An 18,147-nucleotide genomic window follows, 5' to 3' on the forward strand; every position below is an offset into this window, starting at 1 on the left:
CCATTTGTTGAAGAGGCGCTTCTCACTCCATTGTATGTTCCTTCTCCCTTTATCAAATATTAGTTTCTGGGTTTATTTCCGGACTCTCTATTCTGTTCCATTGATCTATATGTCTGTTCTTATGCCAGTACCAGACTGTTTTGATCACAGTGGCTTTGCAGTATAGTTTGATGTCTGGTATTGTGATTTCTCCTGCTGTGTTCTTCTGTCTCAAGATTACTTTGGCTATTCAGGGTCTTTTTTGGTTTCATATGAAATTTTGGAGTATTTGTTCTAGGTCTGTGAAATATGTCATTGGTATTTTAATAGGGATTGCATTGAATCTATAAATTACTTTTGGTAGTATGGCCATTTTGATGATGTTGATTCTTCCCATCCAAGAGCATGGTATTTGCTTCTGTTTCTTTGTATCATCCTTCTTTCCTCAACGTTATGTAATTTTCAGAGTAAAAGTCTTTTATTTCTTTTTCTTGTCTGATTGCTGTGGCTAGGACTTCCAACACTATGTTGAATAGGAGTGGAGAGAGTGGACATCCTTGTCCTGTTCCTGATTTCAGGGGGAATGCTTTCAGATTTTGTTCATTGAGTATGATGTTGGCTTCCGGTTTTTCATGTATAGCAATAATTATGTTAAGGTATGCTCCCTCTATTCCCATTTTACTGAGTGTTTTCATCATAAATGGATGTTGTACTTTATCAAATGCTTTATCTACATCTATTGACATGATCATGTGATTTTTGTCTTTCATTTTATTTAGGTGATATATTTATTGATTTGCAAATATTAAACCATTCTTGCATCCCTGGGATGAATTCCACTTCATCATGGTGTATGATCTTTTTAATGTGTTGCTGGATCCTATTTTCCAATATTTTGTTGAGGATTTTAGCATCTATGTTCATCAGTGATATTGGCCTGTAGTTTTCTTTCTTTGTTGTGTCTTGACTTGGTTTTGGAATTAGAGTAATACTGGCTTCATAGGAAGAGTTTGGGAGTCTTCCCTCTGCTTGGATTTTTTGGGATAGTTTGAGAAGGGTAGAAATTAGTTCTTCCCTAAATGTTCTCTTTTAATTCTCCATCTGGTCTGGGGCCTTTGTGTGCTGAGAGATTTTTGATTTCTGTTTCAATTTCATTCTTTGTTATTGGTCTGTTGAGACTTTCTACTTCTTCTTGATTCAGTTTTGGAAGATTATATGTTTTTAGATATTTGTCCATTTCTTCTAGGTTGTCAAATTTCTTGCCATACTGTTGTTTGTGGTAATTTATTACTATTGTTTTTATTTCTGTGGTATCAGTCGTGATTTCTCCTCTTTCACTTCTAATTTTGTTTATCTGGGTCTTCTCTCTTTTTTTCTTGATGAACCTGGCTAAAGGCTTGTCAATTTTGTTTATTTTTTCAAAGAACCAGCTCCTACTTTTGTTCATCTCTTTAATTGTTAGTTTAGTCTCTATGTTATTTAATTCTGCTATGATCTTGATGATTTTCTTCCTTCTACTTGCCCTAGGCTTTGTTTGTTGCTGTTGTTCCAGTTCCTGTAACTTTAGGGCTAGATTTGTTATTTGAGATTCTTCTATCCTTTTCAAATATGCCTGTATTGCTATGAACTTCCCTCTCAAGACTGCTTTGCTGTGTCTCATAGGTTTGGGGCTGTTGTGTGTTCATTATCATTAGTTTCCAGAAACTTCTCGATTTCTTCTTGGATGTCATTTTTAATCCATTCATTGTTTAATAGCATGTTATTCATTCTCCATGAGTTTGAATGTCTTTGATTTTTTTCTTTGAGGTTGATTTCTAGTTTCAAGGCATTGTGGTCTGAAAACATGCTTGATATGATTTCAATTTTCTTGAATTTTTTGAGGCTTGTTTTGTGTCCTATCATGTGGTCTATCTTTGAAAATGTCCCATTTGCATTTGAAAAGAATGTATATTTTGCTTCTTTGGGGTGAAAAGTTCTATATATATATCAATTAAGTCCATGTGGTTTTGTGTGTTGTTCAATGCCTGCATATCCTTGGTGTGTCTTTGCTTTGAAGATCTGTCTATTGTTGATAATGAAGTGATAAAGTCCCCTACTATGAATGTGTTACTGTTAATATCCTTCTTGTGATTTTATAGTATTTTCTTTATATATTTGGGTGCTCCTATGTTTGGTGCATATATGTTTACAAGGGTTATAACTTCTTGATGGATTGTTTCCTTAAGTATTATGAAATGTCACTATTTGTCTCTTTTTACTGCCCTTGCTTTGAAATTTGTTTTGTCTGATATGAGTGTTGCTACCACGGCTTTTTTTTTCAGATCTGTTTGCTTGAAATATTTTTTTCCATCTCTTCATCTCAGTCTGAGTAAATTTTTTGTTTTGAGGTGTGTTTCTTGTAGACAGCAAATATGTGGGTCCTGTTTTCATATCCATTCTGCTACCTTATGTATTTTAATTGGAGCATTTAATCCATTTACATTTAAGGTGATTAATGACATGTATTTATTTATTTCCCTTTGTACCTGTGTTCCTTTCCCTCTTTTTTTTTTTTTTCTTTCTCTTCTCCTTCTTAGATCATTCCTTTTAGCATCTCTTGCAATGCTGGTTTGGTGGGTATGTATTCTTTTAGTCTCCCTTTGTCTGAAAAACTTCTTATTTCACCTTCCATTTTGAATGAGACCCTTGCTGGGTAGAGTATTCTTGGTTGTAGGCCTTTGTTTTTCATTGCTTGAAATATTTTTGACCATTCCCTTCTGGCTTGTAGTGTTTCTGTTGAGAAATTGGTCAATAGCCTTATCAGAGTTCCCTTGTATGTTATTTGCTTTTTTCTTTCTGCTTTTAGGATTCTCACTTTGTCTTTGAATGTTGCCATTTTAATTATGATGTGCCTTGTAGTGGGTCTTTTGAGGTTCCTCTTCATTGGGACTCTCTTGTTTCCTGGACCTGCATGACCCTTCCTCTCATCAGGGTAGGAAAATTTTCTGTCACTATTCTTCCTATCAGGCCCTCTATTCCTTGTTCTTCCTCATCCTGTCTTGTATTCCTATGATCCGGATATTATTTTGTCTTGTGTTGTCCTGTAATTCCCTTAGACCTTCTTCATAGTTTTTCAATCTTTTTTTATTTTGTTGTATTGTCTGGGAATTCTTTTCTACATTGTCCTCTAATTCACTGATCCGATCCTCTGCTCCGTTTAGCCTGCTTTTGATTGATTCTACTGTGTTTTTCAGTTCAGAGATTGTTTTCTTCATTTCTTCCTGCATCTTATTAATAGTTTCTATGTCCTTTTTAATGCTGGTATCGTTCTCCATAAGTTCCCTGTAATTTTCTTGGAACTGTTGGTAGCTTTCTTGGAGGTTGTCGTAGTTATTTTTGAGGTTGTCAACTCTATTGAGCTTCACCACCATTATTTTGAATTTTATGTCTGACATTTGCTTATGTCTACTTCATCTACCTATCTTTCTCAGGATTCCTCTTTTCTTTTCATTGGGAGGTTGTTTCTGCATGTTACTATGTTGGATTCTTCTTGTTTGTTTTTGTTTTTGGGGTTTGTCTGCTTTGACTTCCCACCTGTGTGGTATGAGATTTTTTATAGGAGATCTGGGGGTTTCAGTGGTGCAGTCTCTTTGATCTCCTGAGACTGATGTTCTTGGGATACCCTTTATGTCATTTGTTTATGCTGTCTGGTTGTATTTCAGATGCTCTTTGGTGGGACCTTCCCTCTGGCTAATTGACTGAGAGTCTCTCTTTCCACTTTGTCTTGAGTTCTTTTGTGGAGATGATGTTAAAAACAAACACACAGCCCAGGCAGGAAACCCACACCCTCAAAAATATCCCCCACTCTCTATCCCACTATCGGCAGCAAATGAGCCAGTATTAATATAAATGTAGAGAGGTTAGGATTATTATATTATAGGAGAAATAGTTACGAGTTTTTTAAATGAAGAAAAAGATGATTTTTGAGAGGGGGGATGATAGAGTAGTGATAGTAACAGGTAGTGTCAAGACTATGCAAGACAGTAAGTAATATTTACATTGTATGTTAATAAAAAATAAAAATAAAATAAAAATTAAAAAAGAGAGAGGGAAGAATGCAGGATAAAGTAAGAAAGTGGTAATGTATAGTATTAGATTTATATAGTAGTTGTATGCTATATATTTAGTGTGAAAGGGAGGCTAAACAAAACTAACAAACAACAATTATAGGTGAAAGATGGGAGGGAGAGATGGTATGAAACAGATTATAGAGCTACTTTAAAGAGAAAAAATTTTTTCCTTCCCCTCCTTTCTTCTCCTTAAAAAAAATAAGTTTTTTCCTTCCTTCTTTCAATTAAAATTAAAGTTAAAAAGAAAGTTTTTACTCAGTTCAGTCTCTTTGTATGCTGTTTTCTTTTTCTGGATCTAAACCTGGCCAAAATTCCATGAGTTTCAAATTTTTCCTGGTTGGCTGGCTGTGAGGAGCTCTGGCTGGTTTCTGCGGCTGCTTTTGTATCACTCAGGGGCCTGCTGTAACTATCTGCTGTGAGCCGCAGAGTTGGGTCTCTCCCCACTTTCCTGCGGTACCCTCCAGCAGTCCTCAAGCTTCTGTAGTAATGCTGTCCTGTTGGTGCGCCAGTGAGCATGTTCCTAGTCCCCGCCCTGCTTTGGATCCTGCCTTTGCTCCTCCTCCCAAGAAGTCTCTGTGTTCCAAGCCACAGCACCAAGCTGTGTCCGTCCATGGCCAGCAGCGCCTCTCTGTTCACCTGTGCACTTTACCCACCTGCTTTGGGCCCTGACTGAGGCTGTGTTTCTAACGCAGCTTTCCCGGCCCAACTGCACTTTTTTCTGATCAGTGGTGCCACGATTGATGCACGCACCTGGTATGTGGTGCCGCCAACACCAGTCTCAGTTTACACAGCTTCCCAAAGTCTGGGTTGTTCACCATCTCCCCATTCACCTGCACGCCCTGCCCACTGGTCTGGAGGTCTGACCAAGACCGTGTTTCTAACGCAGCTCTCCGGACCCAGTTCAGCTTCTCTCTTTTAAGTGGTGCTGCGATGTGCGATGTGGGCATGGGGTCGCCGGCCCAGACCTGCCTGTCTGGGGGATCTCCACCTGGATTCAGGTCATACAGTTTCCCATAGTCTGGTCCACTCGCCGTCCTCCCAGACCTCTGGCCAGTTCATGGAAACCTTTCTATTGTTTCCCTATGGGACTCCGCTTTTCGCCATGCCCACAGTAGGGAGCAATCTCCAAGCAGTTTCCGGACGGTGAGCCAGTCTGTAGCTGTCCCTCTGGGGTGCGGTCCAGTAGAAGCATGGGGCTTGGTGGGTCCAGAGACTCCTCCCGAGAGCACTGGCCGGCCTTCTGCCCTTTTCCACTCTGCTCTCGCTCTCCCTTCCCTACTCAAGCTGTCCCTATTCAAGCTGTCCGAAATTTGTACTCACTCACTTGTCTCCCTGTCTGTATCCCAAGCTTTCCACGATAGGAGCAGGCAGACAACACTTCTACTTACTTCGCCGCCATCTTCTCTCTCCCAGATGTAAACACTTAAAACATCCATTTATATTGTGTTTCCCTGTGATTTGCAGGAATATGTCAAGGTACCTCCAAGGTACCTTCAAGTTACCTCTAAATGGCTGATTTTATTTGCCTTGTATGTACGTCCTTACAGATCTGCAACTTCATGTATCTTTTAAGGCATTGTTGGTCAGAGTTTTATTAGCATCTCTTGCCAACATTTTGTCTCTTCTGTTGTAGAAGGTTCTAGGACAGCCAGGAGAAAAAGCTAGGGTGTGTTTTCCAAAGCAGTTTCTTCAACCAAGCCTTTTGGCAAGACACAATGACTGGCTAATGGTAGTAAAAATTTATTCTCACATACTTTTAATTCCAGGAGTTATTAGTTGGGAGTTAGGGTTAAAACAAAACACAAAAAACAAAACAAAAAAACAAACAAAAATACCTTTGCTTTTCAAATGGTTTGCTTCCTTCCTGTTATTTTTCTTCAGTAAACTTAAGATTAAGTTGACTTTATTTTCACAAATTTTGCTCTTTAACGCTTTATGTTTATTGCTTGTTACGCTCTCTGTTGTTTAAACTATATGTATTTTATGATTTTGCATGCAAAGTGACAGGAACAGAAAATGTCACTGTGAGGCCTCTGTGTGAGGCTCTCTATCTCTCTTGATGCTAAGTATAGGTTATGACAATACCAGTTTAGTATGCTTTATTTTTCTCTGTAGTAACATGAAAGATTTGTCATTTTTTTCTGTGGTAACAGGAAAGATTTGTCTGACATAATGAGTATTTTCAGTTTATCAAAGTTTCTGGCTAATATAAATATGTCATAGATTTTATAGATTCAAAAAATAATAGAAATATACTTTGCACCAGTAAAAACATAATATATTTTTTGATGGTTTAGAGGACCTTCAGAATCTTGCTTTATGTCAAAAATTATCTCAATGTTTATATGTTAAAATCACATTTGGAGAATGTTTGAGAACCAAAGAAGGTATATTTGGATTATACTTAGTTTTACTGAAATCATATTTCTGAGGCTTTTGAGCTAAGAATGGAGAACATGTTTCTCACAGTGAAGCTTCAGGCTCAGTCCATCCCAAAGCTCTAACTTGTAGAAGAAATATAATGAAAAACATCTTCTTATAGTGAAATTCTTCTGATATTTTGGCAACTTTATCCTTTCATTGGTAACTACACCATTGTATTCCATAGCATTTTTTGGTATATTTTAATCACTGTACTTGTTACATTGTCTGGGAATTTCCTCTTTGTGTATTCCTCAGAGTACAAAACTCCTCTCTGTATCTTCCCTTCTGATTGGAATGACAAATATTCAGCACATTGACATGTTTTGTCTATATTGGAAACACAAATTACAATAATTATTTAGTAAGAGTGTTCTTGAAAGAGTATAAGGTAATGTTGCTTATTTATGGAGTTCAATTTTCAGTATTAAATATAAATTGTGTCCTGGCACCTTTGGAGTCTTGTGATGCTCACTTATTTTTAGTTTTATATACATAAGCGTCGATCTGAGGATTTTTTGTTAGTCTGGTTCATTACTATGTCATGAAGTAAAATTTTGTTTTTGAGAATGTCTATGACCTTGTTAAATAGCCATTCAAAAATCATGTGGCTTGTTTAGATTTTAACCAAAGTTACAGCTGCCTAGCTATAAAGCAGTCAGCTTTTCTTATTATGACTAATTCTTCAACTTGTACTGTTCTAAAATTGCCTGCAATTAGCATATTTCAACCTTATTTTTAGGTTTAAATTGCAGTGTGAGAGTGTATTCTCCTCTTAGCTAATTAGTGCTATCAAGGAACAGTAGGTTACCTCATTAGTACCGTGTGCATTTAATTAAAGAAGAGAAAATTGGAGTTAACCTCATAGTTAATATTTTCGCAGAGTGCTACAATGCCAACTCCTTCAGTTGGAGTCACACCTCTGTGTATCTAATTATGCACTGGTGCCAGATAAAGTTAGCAAGGGTACTACAGGATATTGACAAAATAATTTAGTTGAAAATATGTTTGTTGGATTCTGACAGTAAAATATAACTTGAACAAATTTTTTCCTAGTCCTCACCAGTCAACATCAGATGACATACTTCATAGAAAACTGAAGGAAAGGAATATTTTGGAAACTATTTTTCCTTTTTGAATTAATGCTGCCCTTTCCTTGAAAAAATGGCATATAGTCATGTAAAGCATGTCTACTAATCTGTTTCTTAAACGAAGTCTCTGAACTTCAGAAATAATTATTTAGAAGATGTAATATTTACATGTTTGAAAACACTACAAATGTTCCCTGACTCCCCTACTTCATCCCTTCTTGCTTTTCTTTTTTTATGATATACTTATAATTTCCCTTATGTATCTTATGAATGGGGATCATCCTTTCATATCATACATGATGTTTCAGGATGTTTTGTCACATGGTCTATTCAAATGAAGTGAAGCTTTTTGTGTTTCATATAAAATCTTTCAGATGTTTAATACTAGGTAAAAATGACATTCTATGTTATTTATCAATAAATAACCACTTTGCTTTTACAGATAAAAATGAAAACTATACATTTCAGTATATAAAGTAGTTTTCTGTACAAATGGGATAATTCCATAGGTTTTAACAGTTTGGTTCCATAGTTGGAGATATATATTTAATGGTATGTGTATATATTAAATGGTGTTATAGTAATGCAGTTTAGTCAAGGCAGTTTATTTAAAGAGAGTCTTGTGATTGTTCTCACTTTCCATGACAAGACTGGGTTCATGTTCATTTTTTTTTGGTTATAGTTGAGTACAAGTTATTTTTTTTTCCTATAAGATATAAAGTTTTAAGGACGAATGGAAGGAGGTGTGAGTAGGGTGGTTGAACACAATACAGTGTATAGATGATATGTTGTAGATGTGCACCTGAAACCTGTATAATTTTGTTAACAGTGTCACTGCAACAAATTAAGTGAAAAGGGAAAATAAAATAAAATCATAGTACCATTTAAACCTAAGGAAGTATTTATTAACATCAGCCATAATTTTAGCTTACAAATAAGAAATGAGATTCCTAAGTCAAGATCATGGTAGATAATAAATTTTTTGGTTAGTAGTTAATTCATTATGTTTAAATATTCAATATCACATCTGCCAAATTACTTCTGTTTTTGAAATCTCTACTATTATTAACTGCAAGAGAAAGATGCTAATCTTATTTATATTGACTAACCAAGATAATAAAAAATATTTTTAAAGGATAATGTGCATTATCAGTATAAGCCTTAAGATTGATTTGCTTTGTTTAATATAGGAATTGCTTCCAGAAACAAAATTATACATCTGTGGCCATTTTTCTGGTGATGGGCATCCTCACAGCACATTTGCAGTAAGTTATACTGGACAATTAAAAATCAACATCTAAGCACAAGGCTACAGGCCCAATGTCACTAAGTAGGGTATCTATAATTTTTTATTAACCACTGCATTCCATTGATGCAGGTACAATAAGAGATAATTAATGTTTTGGTAATTAGTTGGTTTTCTGTTACTTCTTGTCTTCTTACTTCAGTTATATTTCATCAATTATACAGGTCACAACTTTTGTGACTTGATGGCATTTGATTTTTTTCTAAGATATATAAGTACACATAGCTCTACACCACTACACTTTTCTTGCACTTTTAGGAATAATTTGATGAGAAAGCATTAATATGCAGAAAATAAATAGATCGACATTATAGATAGATATGATATATATTTTAGGGAATAATTTCTGTTCCATGTTCTGCATATAATATGCCAAGGCCCTTTTTTTTACATAGTCTGTCATTAGCATGCAATTTTTCTCTTTATACTATAACACCCAATAAAAATTTCTCTCATGACCCAATTTATATACCAGTTAGCCTTGAAAATGAGTAGTAATGCTGAAGTAGCCTTGTAGAATTTTTAAATAGAGCAACTTCATGTTTCAATTTAGCAGAGGTACTCCTACATACTTAAATAATTTCTAAATAAGTAAGCTATATGCATATTTTCACATATAAAAAATTTGCCTCTTTACTCAAGAATTGATGTACTTAACTTAGTTTCCTTGTACTAGAGTATTCTTAAATTAACTCACCCAAAATTTATATTTATTTTCTTACTACCCTCTACATAATGTTTTCTAATTTATAATTTATAGGATATAACACAATTATCTCTTTACACCAAATAATTATCTCTTTACACCAAATAATCTGTGTTTTCCTGATGAATGAAGAAGTTCATGTCTTTTTTGGTATGTTTTATTGATCATGCTGTTACAGTTGTCCCAATTTCATTTCCTTTTGTTCCCCTCCACCCTGTACTCCCCCTCCCTCCAGCAGTCCCACCCCGCTTAGTCCATGTCCATGGGTGATGCATATAAGCTCTTCTCAACATTTCTCTGTCTATTCTGCACCCTTCTACAATGGTTTTTAATTCCTGTACCATTTCCCTCCTTCTACTCTCTTCCACCTCTCAGCTGACACTGTTCCATGTTCTCCCCATACCTATGATTCTGTTCCCACTCTGGTTGTCTGTTTTTTTAGCTTCTGTTGTTGACAGCTGTGGTTTTGTTTCATTTTAATGTTCCTAGTTTTGATCTTCTTTTTCTTAACAAGTCCCTTTAACATTTCATACAATAGTGGCTTGTTGATGATGAACTCCTTCAGTTTTACCTTGTCTGGGAAGCACTTACTCTGCCCTTCCATTCTAAATGATAGCTTGGCTGGATAGAGTAATCTTGGTTGTAGGTCCTTGACTCTCATCACTTTGAATATTTCCTGTCAGTCCATTCTTACTTGGAAAGTTTCTTTTGGGATATCAGCTGATAGTCTTATAGGTACCCCATTTGTAGGTAATTCTCTTCTTTCTCTTGCTGCTTTTAAGATTCTCTCTTTATCCTTAACCTTTGGCATTATAATTATGATATGTCTTGGTGTGGTCCTCCTGGGTCTAGATTATGTGGAACTCTCTGTGCTTCCTGACCTGTATGTCCATTTCCTTCCCCAAATTAGGGAAGTTTTCCCTCATTTTTTTACATAATTTTTCAATTTCTTGCTCTTCCTCTTCTCCTTCTTGCACCCTTATGATTCAGATGTTGCCATGTTTAAAGCTATCCCAGAGGTTTCTAAGCCTCTCCTCATTTTTAAAATCCTTGTTTCCTCCATCTATACTGGTTGACTGTTCATTTTTTTCTTTAAGTTCTAAATCATTGATTTGAGCCCTGGTTTTCTTTCCTTCACCACTAGTTTCATGTGTATTTTCCTTTGTTTCCCTTAGGAAAGCTGTCATTTCTTCCCTGTCATGCTTAATCTTTTCTGTCCAGTCTGTAAGCATTTTTATCACTAGTACTTTGAACTGTGCATATGTTAAGTTGGCTATCTCTTTGTTAGGTTCGCTATCTCCTTGTTTCTTAGTTCTCCCACTGGAACCTTGATCTACCCCTTCTTTTGGGCTGTACTTCTCTGTATCCTCATCTTGACAGCTTTCTGTGTTTACCTCTGTGTCTTAAGTAGAGCTGTTGTACCTGTTACATTGTAAAAGGGCAGTCTTAGGTATTCATCAGTGCTGGTGACCCTTTTCACCACTGTGTGCACTGTATGTGGGGGATGGGTCTAAGAGGTAATAATGCCACTTGTCCTGCTCTCACCCCTTTTCTAGGCACTTCTTCCCCTCCCCATTCTAAACAAGCTGCCTCCATTGAGAGACCAGTAGTTTCTTTCTTTTCCCCACTTCCCCATTGGTTTTCACCATCAGAAGCAATGTGGCTCTGTTTTCCCTGGTGCTGAAACTGCAAGCTGCATGACCTGCTTAGGGGCTGGTATCAGTCTGGTATGGGGCTGGGATCATTACCCAGGTTTAAAATGTATGACTGCACTTTTCACCACAGATATAGTCACTGCACAGCTATCCAGCAGCACCGCCAGCTGCTGTCACCAAGCACTGCCCCTGCAACCACTACCACTGCACCACCCCTCATTCTCTCCCAACTCTGCCCCTTCCACCTTTCTAGCTGAATATTTCTTCTTTATTTCTTTGATAAACATTCCTGTAGTTTTGATTTTCTGGATTTTCTGGGGTTTTTTGATTTTGAAGTGATTGTAAATTCCTTCTTAGTTGTGAGGGAAATGCAGTGTGTCTATCAATGCCTCCGTCTTGCCTGGAAACAGAATTTCATATCTTAGTTTAAAAGATTTTTCTCAAATATAGCATCAAGTTAATACAGAATACTATTTTGTGGAATATATAAACATGAAACATTAAAAATGTTATATACAAAAGTAGAAGTGGAAACAGCAATAACGTATCATTTTATGGAAATAGTGAACACAGTATATTGGTAATAAATTTGGTACATAAAAACATGTTTTATAATGATCTATCTGAAATTATCTAGTTTGGGGTTTCCTTTATTTTAATCCTAAAATGTTTGTCCTTCCTGAGGAACAACATTTGAAAAAATACGAAAATTAAAAAGTAGCGGTAAATATTGTTGAACTAATATAAATTTGTCCCAACAAGTAATCTCTATAATCACAGTTTCCACTATGTTGAGGGGTGGGGAGGACACAACTCAGTTTTTTTGTCAGTTATCAGATAGTTCTTCCTCTTTTCTTCTTCTTCTTCTCCTTTTCCTCTTCCTCCTGTTCCTCTTCCTTCTTCTCTTCCTCCTCCTCCTCGTTCTTCTTCTCTTCCTCCTCCTCCTCATTCTTCTTCCTCTCTGCTCTTTATCTATCTCGTCTTCTCCAAAATAGCATAAACCTGATGCTAAATGTAGTTAAAATATTTAGATTGAACTCTGTCTTGTTATTTAAATGATTGATTACTCATGCACTACCAGCATCTTTCTTTCTATGCATTGTGATGTTTTTCAATAAATTTTAAAAATAAATAAGTAACAAGGAAACTTAAAATTTATTGTCCTATTGTTTTGGTGTTTGGAGTAATCATAGTGAAAATGCTTTGTTGGCTAATTTCACATTATGGACTGGGCTCTTTCCTCCAAGCGGTCATAAAGTTGCTTTGTAATTTTTTTCAATTACCAGTAAAAACTGTCTAAGAGCCATGCTTGTCTTATAAGAACTCATGATATAGAAAAATTAGACATTTAAACAATTTTATTAAAACTTTAAGAGCCGTGATAAGAGTTCTGCTAAGATTGCATTAGAAGCAGAGAATAAAAACTGAGCCTCACTTCCAGGGGTAAGAGAAGCTTTCTTCAGGAGATGGTTCCTGACTTGACCCGAGCAAGCAGGTAGCATTTTTTTTTTAGACTAAGAAGGGAGGAAAGAGATTCCAGAAAAGAGATGGGAGAGCAAAAATAGAGAGTAGGGATGGAGCATTCAAGCAACTAGAAGCCTTGATGGTACCATGAGATTACTGGTAGCCTAAAAGGAAGAAAGGTATTGAAAGGATAGGTGTACTTAAAGCCAACCACCTTCTTTTATAATCTATGTAACTGACATTTATAATAAATGTTGAATCATTGTAATAGCTCTCAAATTTTTGAGATCCTACATAATGCCCTATGAATGGATTAATTTAACACCACACAATTAGTTCCATCATTACCTTAAAAGAATAACTAATGTCACATATAAGATATTAAGCAGTTGACAAAAGTTCTTAATCATACCATTCTGTTTCAGCTGTTTATCGTATCAAGTTTCTAATAAAAATATATTTCAGAGAAGTATTTTCTAATATTTTGGTATGTAAGTAGCCATTTGATGTTAGCCATCACCTGAGTATTGTGCATCCTTATTATCAGGTTGTTGAACAGTAGTAATACATTGATGTATCTAATAATAGATTACATTTATTGTGCTTCTACTCATTTATTGTAAGAGTGTGTAGTAGTAATTGTACTCACATACCATCACTACCTGAAAATTATAATCTTAACTTCTATCTACCTGCTGTATTTAAAAGAAATGCTTGACTCCATAAGTTATATGGTTTAATATTCTAAGATTAACAATATAATATCTTTTTTACAACTTGGACTTTTATAGAAAATAACACTAACTTATGGCTTTAAAGGAAAAGAATCTCAGAGCCAGAGAGCTTCACTGTGAGAGATTACTTTTCAATATTTGCTTTTCACTCAATTTTTTTAAATGATGTGTATTTAATTCTAATATGGAAAAATTTTCACTCATTTTACTTTTCTTTCAGATTTTGATAATAGCAGAGATGCCTTTCATATTTCCTAATATAGCACACAACTTTACAAAAGGCTAACTCGGACAAGATCCTAAATTTCTAATCTTTGGTTTCCTTGCCACACAATCATAACCTAGGTTCACTCCTCAGTAACTAGACCCTGTTCACTTCTCATCTGCCTGAATGGCCTCATTAACATGTACCTGCAAATAACCTATTGTTACTTTTGTCTACAGGTTTTTACACCTAAGTGTATACTATTTTAAGCAGGACTCCACCTGTTAGCTCTAAGTGCTAAGGCAATTATGTTGAATGTTTAGGGTCTATCTTTTGGATCTTATTTTCAAAACCTTTACCATTGTGTCAAATGAATATTTGGATGAACAAAATTTGTTGGATCTATAAACTAAAAACGAGACTTGGCTGCTCTTGGGTCAGCTCATTTTTATGCCATTTATATCAAATTAAATTACATTGACCACATTGGATCTTTTCACCTACAGATTTTTAATCTGTTATGATTGCTTCTTTAATGTTTAATTTTGATGGCAATTGTGGATGAGAGGAAATAAAAAGATAACAGTGATGATTTTTAAGAATTTCTTATTTTCTCTTCCAAATTTATCTGTTTTTAAACTTTATAAATTGGACCTAGCACCAAATAATCTATCCCATGAGCTCTGAAATCAGCTTTCTAGATTGAATATTGGGCAAATTACTTGATCTTTTTTAGTCTCATGCTCTCAATCTGTAAAAGTAGAACACTAATATTATTTACATCAAAGGGTAGTAATGGGAGTAAATTTGATAACCACAAGAGTACTAAGTGTGATGACTAACACATGGAAAGTATGAAACAGATGTCTGAGGCAGTATCTAGAATAGCATCAATATACTCTTGCTTGGAGCAAAGAGACAATTCTATTTGGCATACAATTAAATATATATTTGGCATTTACACTAAATAAAATACAGTAGGTATTGTACTCTGGGTCATGACTAACAAAGATGGAAATGTCCCTCACTAAGAGGAAAGTCTTTATATTCATTAATTTCAGTTGAACACTGACTTAATTACTCAAAATAAGTGTCATCCAAATGTTTTCTTATTTGTTAAGAAGAGGATAGCAAAGTGGTAGTGAAAATATCCTGCTTCACCAGACCGAAATGATATCCATCTAGAAGCCAAAGAAAATCGTGGCTAAAGAAAGAGGAAAAGTGATTGTCCCCTCCGTTGTTGTACACAGCAAAAACAAATGAAGATACAAAGTAAGGAAATAAAGTGGCAGTACTACAGTAGCTCCAATATTTTCTTTCTCTATTATAAATATACTGGCAGAGACTAACCAAGAGTTCAAGATATATTACTGCTTATTAGTAGTATTGATAATTTTAACTAACATGGTGGAGACAATTAACTAGGCATAATGTTGTGATAATTTTTTGGGATAGTACTTTCTATAAAACCTATATTGTGAGATGTTATGCTTTGCTGTTAAGGTTATGTTAGTATAAATTTGAATCTATTATAGGGACAATGCAATGAGTGCAGCACAAATAAAAGTGCGGCATAAATGCTTCAAAGATGCTCGATGGTCTGTTGAAAGTGATCCACATTCTAGAAGACCAGCAACAAGCAGAACACCTGCAAATGTTGAATGTGTACAGGCTGAAAACAACAAAGTTCAGCGACTGACAATCTAAGAACTAGAAGCTGATCTGGGGATTCCAAAAACTACTGTGTCCGAGATTTTGTTGCAAGATCTTGGTAGGAAATACATCGAGCAAAATTTATTCTGCAGTTTCTGTTACCAGAGCAGAAGGAACATCGTGCTGCAGTTGTTAATGGCACTGGGAGAACTGTGTGAAGTCCCAAGGTGCCTACTTTGAAAAGGACTGAATCATCATTTTCCTATGTACAATGTTTCTTGTATCTTATTTAACAAATCTCTCTATTTTTCATAGTACATGGCTGGATACTTTCTGGACAGTCGTCGTACTTATTACTCAACTACTTGTGGTTTGTTGAGGACACTTTTATTGTCTCAAACAGATATATAATACTGTTTTTTTTATAGGTTGAACTTTTACAAAAGAGAAATTTAAGGACCTTCAATGATTCCTCCAGAAACATTTTAAAAGTAAATTGTGAATCTCATGTTGTTGATTTATTGGTTACATTTTTTTATTAGAACTTCAGCTTGCAAAAAAAGACTTATTTTTACAGGTATACAGGACATTCCTAATTTAGTTCTTAATGCTTAAAGGAATATGCTTAATGGTTACAAAGTTTTCATCCTTAACAATCATTTTCCTATCATTTAGGCTACACATTCAGGTGAAATCATTTGCTCTATAATGAGAAACAAAGAGGTTTTCCCTGGCATTTTAGGTTGTCTGTTTACTATCTATTATACAAGTGAAAGTGATTAGTGGGTCATCCTCATCTCAATAGACAAAGAAAAGAGACCAAGATAATACTCTAAGTCTGATATTGAAATGTCAAACATTTAAATAGGTAAAGCTCAGAATGGATTTTTGAATTGACCAGATGAAAATGCTAAGTCCATAACATACAACTTTGATCCTGAAAAATATATTCAGCAAAGTACAGAGATTAGAATTCTGTTGAAAAATTATGGTTCTAGAAAAGTCCTAAAAATATTTTGAGCAATCAATTCCACTGTTGTTAATTACCACATATTAGTTTGTATTGATACCATTATAGGATAAATAATTGCTCCTATTCCTCTTTCTAATGATTTGTACACAGCCTTTAATACCTATCAAGTGTCTGCTAGATAAAACTACAAACCTAAACCTTGCATTCATGTGCCCACCACCTCAAACAAGCCTTTTTTTTGTTTTTCAACTTTATCCCCTATTATTTTATAAACAAAGCCATTAGGTTCTGATGTATATATCTAATCTATGTTCCCAAATTGTTGTAGTACTTTGTGGTCGAGGGCACGGAAGTAATTCCAGCAGATAGAATGAGAGATGGTTGGAGGGCTGCCGCTTGCTCGGGCAGGATCAGCACTGAGCAGTGCAAGCACCTTCCTTTTATTGGATTTTGCAGATATGCTAATTAACAGGGAGGGTCCAGGAATGAGCTCACAGGCACATCCCGGGAATGATCATAATGTACTTGAAACTTACAACAGAGGAAGTTCAAAAGGTCAACTGAAGAGAACGCTTCCTGACAAACAAGTCTATATAGCATTCATAGACAGAAAAACAGAAATCCAATCACTTATCCTTTTAAGGCTAAGGAACTGATGCACTGTTCAGAAAGAAATTAAGATTAAACACCATTTGTACTTAGTTTTGTTTGATTTCCTTATCAACATCAGGGAAGATGGAGTATTCAGCAAGATTCTTTTTAAGTCACAGGATGTCTTTTAAGATCCTGAGGCCTGATCAGTCAGACTGTCAGCACCAGCCAGTCCAGCTCGCTGCTGGGATCATTAAACACCTGGACGGAGAGGCATGTAAACATATCTCCAATCAGAAGTCTTGATTTCCAGCATCATCAAATACACATTATTTCATTTTTTTTTCTATTCCCTTTCTTATATTATTATCACTCTGTAGCTTCCTCCCTTTTCTTCTTATCAAATTATTCTGGTTATAGAAGGCCCAGTTCAATTACTATCTAAAATGAATGCTTTTTCAACAATGTAGTTCACATTGATTAATTACTCTTTTGATCTTATATGTCTACAATAATCCAGTCCACATTTCTGTAATTATTCTTTCACAGTCACTGATACTCATTTACATTCAACACATTCACTGAGCATATACTATGAATAACTCAAAAATCTACAACATTTTCAGTAAAATGTTGAGTAATCACCTACATTTAAGAAGTGTTGACTATGAAGATAGGAAATAAATAATTTAGGACTCATAAAAATGTAAACAGTGATTTCATCATTGTATTGAGCATTTAGAGAAAGGTAGATGGAAGAGGTTTACTTGAGGTGAAGTTTTGATAAAATATAATAGAACTTCACACTAGAACTATAGAGAGTGTTGGAGGCACTGGGAACAGAATAAGCTAAGTTACAGGAGACAGAAAAGGATAAGTGTTGTTTAAAGGTGTAGTATGTGGGGACTTGGAGAACATTATGGGGAAAGGTGGGCATACACAATCTTTAAATATTGAACCTGGGCCAAATTTGAAGTTTTGAGTGGCTCTTTTAAAGGACCTTAAATATTTTGTAAAGCAATGTCTATGGCAGTGGCTTGAATGGTAACTAAAAGAGTATAGGTAGAGATAACAAGTAGTATACACTATTCACTTGAAAAAAAGCTGATTAGAAAGGAGATGATTGGATGGGGGCTTGATGTGAAGCAAAACTGAGAAAGGGTCTTGGGGAGAGGGAGCAGTCAAGATAAAAAGATTAAAAGTACAAGAAGCAAAGACTAAAAAGCTGAAACAAAGTCTGAAAGGTGATGAGGGAAGAGT

The 18,147-nt window shown here is 35.4% G+C and overlaps 1 protein-coding gene across 1 annotated transcript in view; it reads left to right on the top strand.

The window, feature by feature from the left end:
* FOXP2 (forkhead box P2) overlaps positions 1 to 18,147 on the top strand; it is a 370,651-nt gene that overhangs the window by 218,939 nt on the left and 133,565 nt on the right. The window contains exon 4 of the mRNA XM_090286764.1: positions 8,791 to 8,865. Coding sequence (XP_090142890.1) covers positions 8,791 to 8,865 — 75 coding nt within the window. The remainder of the gene's footprint in view (positions 1 to 8,790; positions 8,866 to 18,147) is intronic.

Source organism: Furipterus horrens, unplaced genomic scaffold, assembly GCF_987537825.1.
Source record: "Furipterus horrens unplaced genomic scaffold, mFurHor1.1.pri manual_scaffold_9, whole genome shotgun sequence".
Classification (NCBI taxonomy): Eukaryota; Metazoa; Chordata; class Mammalia; order Chiroptera; family Furipteridae; genus Furipterus; species Furipterus horrens.